The sequence below is a fragment of the Merops nubicus genome, unplaced genomic scaffold, assembly GCF_000691845.1.
Source record: "Merops nubicus isolate BGI_N331 unplaced genomic scaffold, ASM69184v1 scaffold9789, whole genome shotgun sequence".
Lineage (NCBI taxonomy): Eukaryota > Metazoa > Chordata > Aves > Coraciiformes > Meropidae > Merops > Merops nubicus.
In genome coordinates this window covers 12,056-21,236 of record NW_008633030.1, presented here as the reverse complement: position 1 = coordinate 21,236, position 9,181 = coordinate 12,056, and the positions used below count along the sequence as shown (strand labels likewise).

At 51.3% G+C, this 9,181-nt stretch overlaps 1 protein-coding gene across 1 annotated transcript in view; it reads left to right on the top strand.

Moving 5' to 3' along the window:
* Window positions 1-7: 7 nt before the first annotated feature.
* NRBP1 (nuclear receptor binding protein 1) overlaps window positions 8-9,181 on the top strand; it is a gene marked incomplete at its 3' end in the record, with an annotated part of 21,151 nt that continues 11,977 nt past the window's right edge. The window contains exons 1-6 of the mRNA XM_008948091.1: window positions 8-136; window positions 468-569; window positions 651-740; window positions 1,249-1,289; window positions 2,234-2,328; window positions 6,234-6,257. Of these exons, the coding sequence (XP_008946339.1) occupies window positions 8-136; window positions 468-569; window positions 651-740; window positions 1,249-1,289; window positions 2,234-2,328; window positions 6,234-6,257 (481 nt within the window). The remainder of the gene's footprint in view (window positions 137-467; window positions 570-650; window positions 741-1,248; window positions 1,290-2,233; window positions 2,329-6,233; window positions 6,258-9,181) is intronic.

Here is a 9,181-nt window from a genome sequence, read left to right as displayed (position 1 = left end):
CCCTGCCATGCAGGTGAACCAGCGCAACGTGCCGGGCATCGACAGCGCCTACCTGGCCATGGACACCGAGGAGGGCGTGGAGGTCGTCTGGAACGAGGTCCAGTTCTCGGAGCGCAAGAACTTCAAGCTTCAGGAAGTAAGTTGGTGTGTTTGCCAGGTGTGTTTGTGGGGGGCACAGCGTGGGGTTGTGGCTGTGCTGGCCTCAGGAGGAGGTACAGCGAGGGGAATTCAGCCTGGCCTCTGCAGAGGGTGTGACAGAACTGCTGCTCTGCTCTTCCCATGGGCTCTGGTGTTGATTTAGTCTCTGTGATCAAACCAGGCTCAGCTAAGGGGTGGTGTAGGATACAATCAGATGCTGCTTGTTCTTAGGTAGGATATTGAAACATCTGGTGGTGCTTAGGGAAGAGAGTAGGAGATGGGCTGATGTGGTCTCTGATCTCACATGTCTTTGTCGTCCTGATGTTAAGGAAAAAGTTAAAGCGGTGTTTGACAACTTAATTCAGCTGGAACATCTGAACATTGTGAAGTTTCACAAGTACTGGGCTGATGTGAAGGAGAATAAGGCCAGGGTAAGTAAAGAGAATGGTCTGTGGGGCTTTCTTCTTGTGCCAGTCGGTGACACAGGGTGATGTCTCCTCCTGCTCCTCCAGGTGATCTTTATCACAGAGTACATGTCTTCAGGGAGCTTGAAACAGTTCCTGAAGAAGACAAAGAAAAACCACAAAACCATGAATGAAAAGGTAATGCTTTTTTTTTCCCCCTGTATGCCTGTATTGACTTGGTGCTGTCAGCCTCTGGAAAGCTCACTCAGCAGAGGGTCCTGACGAGGAGGCAGCCTGGTGATAACTTGTGCCTGTGGTCCCTCCTTATTGCTGTGAACTTGTTTAGTGGCAGGGTCTCTTGGGGAGCTGCTCTGGACTGCTTGCTTTGTTTCCAGCAGTTCTGCAGCTTCACATGTACAGTGTGGCAGGCAGGTCCCCTGCCCTGTGTGCATGCAGGAAGGAGGGAGGGTGTCTGTGCCTGGGAGGGCTTGTGTGGGGAGGTGGCCCATACAGATCTGTAGAAACTCAACTGAGCAGGAGAGTGCTGATCCTCTAAGTTCTCACTTCCTACACACTAGCACTGGTGAAAACTCAGATGCTGCAGCATGGAGCGTGTGTTCTTCCCTATGAGCAGGCTGTGAGCTGCAGAACTGTGGATTAGTTCCTTCCTTGAATGTTTTTGTCCTTTTTGCTCCTGTGTCTGTAGGCCTGGAAGCGATGGTGCACCCAGATCCTCTCTGCACTCAGGTGTGTGAGTTACTGCTGGCCTTGGGCGTAGCCTTTCTTGTGCTAGAATGTTCAAAGCTGTAAGCACAGGTACTGCCAAACGTTAGCAAGCTCCATGGAGTGAAGCCTGGAGAGCACTTCCAGTCACCAGCACGATTCTTAACCCAGCCGTGGATGCAGAGTCTCAACTGCACTTCCTGGAACAGTCCTGGAGTCTTCAATTAGAGAATACTGAAGCCTCTAAAATAGAGACGTGGGTGCAATGCAGGTTTTAGATACCAGCAGTTGTGAGTGATAGGATAGTGAGTGTGAGAGCAGAGCATCAGGGAGCTCTCCAGAGCTTCATAACCTAGATCTAACCATGACCAAGAGGATGTTGCAAAGAAGTCTCAAATCAAATTCCACATGGGATGAGTGAGGGAAGTGTTCTTAGTCTCAGCAGGCCAGGCTGCAGCCCTCTGGTGTGCTGTGGATTCATAAAAACCCAAGTACCCTCAATATCCCTGGGACCCCAGCACTGCAAAGATTTAGTTGTGCCTGCTGGGAAACATGACTGGTCACATTTCTATAGCACAGAGTGCCCCTTGGATGCCCTGTGAGCAGGGCCAGAATAGGACTCTGATAGTTTTGGTATAAAAATGGAATTTTTTTAGCGCCCATCTAGCAGCATTGGGATGGGTGATATGGTTTCTTTACCCCTGCTACCTGGGTTTATTTGGAAGTGTTCAGAGGAAGCTTGCTTTTTCACCCTCATGTTCTGGAGGCTTTGCTGGAGACTTGATTAATTTCCATGACTCTCTCAGCCTATGGGTTGATCTGCAGTCACTCAGTTGTACCTCCCTGCTATTGTAAATCCCTGCATGTGTCCTGCCTCTCTGCCTGATTGATTGAGATGGGGAAGGGCTGAAGGGAGGGATTCCTGGCCTTGGCAGCCTCCTGACCAGTGCTCTGTTCTGAATCTCCAGCTACCTCCACTCCTGTGATCCCCCAATCATCCATGGTAACCTGACCTGTGACACCATCTTCATTCAGCACAACGGACTGATCAAAATCGGGTCAGGTAAGGCTTGTGGGAGGGCACCTTTCCCTGTGAGACAAACTGCTCAAGCAGAAGGTGGCATCTCATCCTCAGGGTTATCTGGTGTGGCTGGTACATGTGTACACGTGTTCCTTCACATCAGTTGTACCAGAGATTGGTAATAGAGTTTGCTGTTGGTAGGACCACCTGCAGGTGCAGGGACGACAGATCCTGGGTGCTGGTTCTCTTGTTACCTCCTGCCTCAGGCTTTGGTCTCAAGGGACTGGCTCAAGGAGTGGTGCTGAAACCTTCGAGTTTTGAGTCCACATTATCCTTGGGTTCATCTGCTCTGCAGTCTTCTCATGTTAACAGACACAGGGTTCTCTTCTCAGCGTTGAGGCTTTGAGAGCTGTGTCCACTGAGGCCACACAAATGCTTCTTGTAGCAACTAGCATTTATGTTCAAGCTGATAGACTCTAGCTGCAGCAAGCTGCTTGTCTTGGCATCCTCATCTGGCATCATGCCCTTGGCCTGGCCTGCAGGGTACAGGGTTGCCTTGGGCCCATTTGGTGGAGATGTAACCTGTTCAGGCAGCCATCCTGGGCTGAAATGTTGTATTTCATAGGCAATAAGCCATTTTTCTGGCAGTGCATCCTCACATACTCTGTTTTTTTCCACCTTTGCTATTCCTGTGTCTCTAGAAGTCTGTCTGCAGTCAGGACATGTTATGTTGCACCTAGACAGAGCCTTCTGGGTGACAGGTTTTCTCCCTGTCCAGCTTGAGTATCCCCCAGCCTGAGGGGCCTGCACTTGCTGTCCCGTTGGTTTTGTCTGTGTGAATTCTGGGTTTGATGTTGCCAGCATACAGGAAAGAATGCTCTGCTTCACCAGTCATCTGAAAATAGCCTCTCTTCATAGACTGCACACTCTCTGGCTTCTCTTTCCATCAGAGAACTCCTGTGTTGTCTTTGTTCCAGAGCTGAGGTCTCTGTTCTCTCTAACAAATCTCTGATACGTGCGTGTACCCAGGGAGCCTGGGTCAGGGCAGAGGAACACCCAGTTCTCTGACCACCTCTAAACTTGGTAGCTTGCTCTTTACACAGGCTGATGACATCGTGGGGTTCACTTTGTCCTTCCCTGGCTTTGTCCAGGTGGGAGAAGTTCCCAAGAGTTGTGTGTACCTGACCCACTGTGCACTGGCAAACACAGCTGGTCCCTGCCTTCCGCCCAGCCACTGATGGGAGGTCTCCTGCAGGCTCGAGTGTGTTACAGATCTTTCTCTTTCTGCTTTAAAGTGCTGCACAGCTGCAATCTTTCCAGTTGGTAGCCAGCACTTTGTAAAACAAACCACTTGAAGTGGTATCTAGAGCCCTGGCTTTTCACCAGAGAGGGGTTCTGCAGATCAGCCAGCCTGACGTCGTCGAGTGTTCAGCTGCCTGCTGGTGCTGTTCTGAGCCTGGCCAGAGAAGGCAGCTCTTTGCACCTGAGTCACACACAGTCACCTCCACAGAGCTACACCTTTGCCTGCTCACTCCAGTTCTGTGGAGCTTTGCTTCTGTTAGGTGTAGGGGTAGGGACAGAGGCAACTAGACTGATGTGCTCCTTCGGTGAGCAGCGGTGCCTGGGTGCTGTCAGCTGTATCCAGGAGCAGTGCTTAGGTGCAGTTATTCCTGAGCAAACTTTCTTCTACTCCACAGCTGTAGGCTGCCTGGCTAACCTGCTGTTCAGAAGAGGTTTGTTGGGGAGATTCTGGTCCTTCTTTAAGTAAAAAGAGGAAGTAAATACGAGTGGACATGTTTCAGAAGAGGAGCCCTTCAGACATGAAAGCCACGGCTGCGGTGTGGGCTGAAGTTAAAGTTGTGGGTGTTGCAGAACATATTCTTACCTCTGCAGTGTCATCAGAACTGTTGGCTGTGTTTGTGCTCCAGGGTCTTGGTGCCACTGACTCAGCAGCAGCCAAGCAGACTGATTTCACCTTTGGGCCCTAGAGCGGCGGATGCTTTGGCGTCACTGACAGTGTTAGGCTCATGCTTGTTGCTTCATGGAGCTATTTCTTATGGCTGACTGGCATCCAAAAGCTTTCCCATGTTTGATGAAAAGCGTTGGGGCAGTAATTCTCCTGGATTTCGGGGGAACAGTGATTCAGTGCACAATGAGCTCCTCTTGGATACTGTCTCCGTTTCCAAACCGTTCTGGGCTACGCTCCTGAAAACTCTTCCCTCTGCTTTAAGCAAAACATTTGCTGAATGTGGGTCAGAAACCTGGGGAAAGATAGCTACTGGTGTGTTCTGCAGAACGTCCTCCTGTCTGCTGGGAGAGGAAGTACTAGAAGAGCTGTGCCTGAGGCTTGTGTTGCGTGGGGAAGGGCTGGTGCCTGTTCCTGCAGCGCCTGGTGAGGGGCGGGAGCAGCTTCCTGCCTGTCACCCCTCACTGCCCCTTCCCAGCACAGGAGCACCTCGCTGGCAGCACTGGCCACTGCTTCTCTTGTTCTGCATGAAGTTCTGAAGCAGGCTTTCTGTCCAGAGCCACCTGTGCACTGCAGAAGAACAGAGGTTGGTTTAGCAGTAGAGTGCTGCTGTGACTACTGCATTGAGTTTTGGGAAGAGGGATGAGATCTGTACAGGCTTGGGGTCATCTGGGGAAGAAAAGGGGAGTGGGAAAGAGAGATGATTTCTCATCCTGCTTAAATGCAAAAGCCACCCATAATCCATCCATTTACCAACCTTTTGTTTGTTTGTGGTTGTGTTTTCTTTTTTTTCTAGTGCCATAAAGGGCAGTGTTGATAGATTCCAGAAGGGAAAGTGCCAAATGAGCAGGGAGCTTTGGAGAATTTGTGATGAGCATAGGAGAGACACCTACAGTCCTTAAACTGGTGTTCCCAGAGACAGAAATGTTCCAGCTGCTTTCTGGAGCTGTGGTCAGATGAAAACACTCCTTGTGAGAGGTCCAGGTTGTTCTCCCTGTACTCTTTCAGAGGATCCATGTGCAACACCAGGTTTCATCTGTGCATATCTGTGCTGTCTGACAAATGGAGCTGTGAAGGGAGCATGTTGTCAGACGTTCTGCTGTGACAGGTTGTCCTTTGAGTGTGAAGGAGAGCAGTTCATGTAACAAGGTGCTCAGTGCTGCTGCTTGCTGGTGTTCAGCAGTGCTGGGAGATGCTTCTTGGGGCTTGCATTGGGAGTGTAAGAACCAGTTGCAGGGGGAAAGAAGTGATGGGTTTGAATTAAAAATCCTTCTGGGCAGCTCTTGGAGTGCCCTAACAGAACTGAGGCCTCAAACTGGAGTGACTTGTAATGTCCTCTGGTGCCCCTGAGACACCTCAGTGTGTTGGTGTGTGCTGAGTGAGACGTCCAGTGGAGCAGTGCAGTGTTGTGCTGGTGTATCTTCACAGAGTGTCTCCAGGCACTCTGGTCCTTATGCTTTGCAGTCTTCAACATGCCTGGCCTCTAGGATTCATTAAATGTTTAATTGCAGTCTGCCCAGGGTCTCTCTTCCCAGGCCAAGGTGCCAGGAGACAGTCTTGGTATTAACTCTGTTGTTAAATCTTGTGGCCAAGTGTATAGGTGTGGGTTCTGCTGCCACGATGGATGCCCTGGAGAAGCTGCTGGGATGTAAGGAAGGGGGATTGGATTGTCTGCTGAACGAGGGGCTAAGGGACTGCAGAGCACGAGCACAATTTCCAGCCTCTTAGCCTCAGAGTTGGCTGTGATCTTCTGCTTGTTCCCAGGTGTCCTGTCTCCCTTGCCAGGCTGGTTCTCACTTGGAAGCAGTCGTGTTCCTTACGCAGATGACTGGAAGGGTGGCTGGAGGCAGGGGAGGGTGCTCAGCCCTGTGTGGTGCCATGCCTCTGAGCTGGCTGGCTGTGTGGAGTGCTTGCTGTTTCATCAGCTCATTGACTTTATCTCGTTTTACTTCCCGCTCACGGGCTGCTCTGTTGCCAACAGTCTTTCATAGGATATTTGCTAATGGTGAGCAAACCTCTCCACTCTGTGCTGTGACTGCCACTCTGTGTCATGTACATCAGTGTGTGTATCTATACACACAGGTGTGTGTCTGTAGCACACACAGCCCTGCACACACTGCAGTGTGTTCTGCGGCGTTCCCCTGCTGTGAGGCTGCTGTGTGTGACCCCCTGGCGCTCTGCACGGGGGTGCCCTCTGCTCCCCGTGCCCCCAGCACAGCCTGGCAGGGCTCCTGGCTGTCAGTGCCCCCCCGTGCCCTGTCCCTGCCCCTCGTGCATGCTGGCTCCTGCATGTCCCACTGAGCCCCCCCAGCCGAGCGTTCCACGGGCCTCAGGCTCTCCCCTGCTGCTGCTCTGCTGGGCTGGGCACCAGACCTGGACTAGCCTTTGCTCTCTGCTTGGCTGTCCACTTGCTTGCCTTGTAGTTTCAACTCCATAGGTGTTTTGTTTTGAAGATGAATGTTTGGTTGAATGTGTCTGGCTCCTGAAGGCCAGGGAGACATCCAGCCCAAACAATTCCCTGATCCTGAAGTAAAGTTTACTCTGTTTCTCCAGACAAAGCTCTGGTTTTGGGGAGACTTGTGCATATGAGGAGGGCGTTGGGCTGGTGGGGGCTAGAGGGTCACAGAATCGTGGAATACTGGGTTGGAAAGGACCTCAATGATCATCTGACCCAGCCTTTGTCTAGACCAGGCTTTGGCCAGGAAGCTGTCCCTGTGCTGTCCAGCTGGGCCCCAGCAGTGCCCCGTGCTGGGGAAGGTGTGCTGCAGCTTGTAGCCCTGTCAGGCAGGACACTGCATCTACACTCAACATCTTATTTTTTGCCAGGGTTGTTCTTGATGGTTTGACCTTTTCTCTAGCAAGCTGGGAACCTACCAGCTGTCAGGGCTGTGGTGGGAAGGAAAGGGCATGTCCAGGTGGGCTCTGGGCCTTGTCAGTGTTTGCAGGAGGTGGATGTGACGTGCTGCTCAGCATCACCAGCAGAGCAGGGGCTCCTCAGAAACTGCAGCTGGGGTCTCCTGGAGCAGAGGTAGCTGGTGTGGTTGGGGATTGCAGCATCAGGAGGACAGTCCCCTTGGGGACAGCTTGCTGCCCAGAGTGCTGCAGGCTGAGTGAAGCAGGCTCCTGTGCCCAGCTGCCTCTGTGGGGTGGGGGGCAAGGACCAGCAGCAGGCAGCACCAGGAGCAACCCACGGGGTGGGAACGTGGCTGAACCCACTCCTGCCTGTGGCAACAAGGCTGGAGGCTAGCAAGCCATTGCTCAGAAATCAGGTCACTGCTCTGAGCAGAGCACATAGCCCTCAGTCTAGCAAGGCAAGAAGGGCCTCAGCCAGTGGTGTCCAGGCTTGAGAAGCTGTTGTGGTGTCTCGTGTGCTGGAACAGCACCAGATGGCCTTGGAACACTGAGCTTCCTTGGCTGGTTTCTTGAGAATGTGTTTTAATGGCATGGTTGTATCGCTGTGTGCTGTTCACAGGAGAGCTGGAAATTGTTTCATTGGATCATGACTGATAATTTGGGTTTGAAAACACTAGAGACAGGGTGTAAGATTCCTGTTTTGCCTCAGCACTGAGCTGATAAGGCTTTGAGTGACAACTTTGATGCTTACATAACTGATCTTATTTTAGTCATTACTTCACAGGCTTGGATTTTGTTACCTGATGTTTAAAGACTTGTAATGCTGTTTTTCACATCCTTAACAGACACCTGAGACACTTTGTAGGTGAAATGGAAACAAATCAGGGATTACTGGGATATATTTGATTGGGCTTTTTTTTTTTTTTAGCCAAAAGCAAGTGTGGTTTAGAGAAAAAATAATGGATCCTTGAAATCAGGGGACACAGAAAAAACTGTCATAAAAACTGAAAGCTTTTTCATCCATGTTGCCATTAACTTAGGAAGACTTAACATGAATCTATGTATTTTAGCTTCTAGCCATATGGTTTTATGTGTAGAGTCAAGCACATCTTCTACCAAGGCAGATGTTTTCAGTTGCTTAGAACCTTGGGAGAACTGAGGCAGACTTCCACCAGAAGAAGGAAAGGTTTGTGTCTGCCTACCAGTGCTGCTGGGAGTGAGATCTGGCAGATGAATAATTCTGAGTGGACTTTTTTTTACCAAAAGGCTTCAGAAGGTCCAAAGTGGTATGCAGGTTACTTTTTTTTTTGTTTTGAAGGCTTTGTCTCACCTTGATTTGTTCTCTTTGAGACTCCCAGAGGTAGAAAAGCCTGTCATAAAGTGAAGATTTTTCACATTTGGGTTGGTATTGAGAAACTGGGTTGGAGAAACTGGGTGGGACAGCAGCAGGTTAATTTGTACTAAACTGACAGGCAGCTCATGAGCTAGCTGCTGTTATGACTCCTAGAGTGGCCAGGGTGGTTCCAGTCCTGCCTTGGTCTCATGTGTAAGCACACCCCAAGGCAGGACGAGCAGTTGTGAGTGAGTGACAAGCTGTGGTCAGCTTTTGAAGTGGCAGCTGATGAGTGTGTGGTGGTTTGGTGTGTTTGGGGGAGGCTGTTGGTGGGACTTTGACAGCTAGGCCTGGTGATAGGAATCAGTGTCTCTGGCCTGGTTGCAAGGTCACCAGGCGAAGTGGACACTTACCAGATTTACCTCCTGCTATGCTGTGGTAGCCACACAGGCTCAGTTTTATTCTGCAGAAGGTTTAAAGCTGGCTCTTGCTTCGCTTGCCTGCCTGCCTTGCTCAGTGTGCCTTTCTTGTGCTGCTGAGAGCCCCCTCCAGCCCAGGGGGTCTTCTTCCCTGGAGATACCCCAGACCAAACTGCCCTCGGTCCTGGGCACCTCTTCACCCAGCCCTGGGGTCCTGGAGGTGAGCCCACCACCCACACCCCAGTCGTGTCCTGGGCTGCACCCAGAGCAGCGTGGGCAGCAGATGGGGAGGGGTGATCCTGCCCCTCTGCTCTGCCCCGGGGT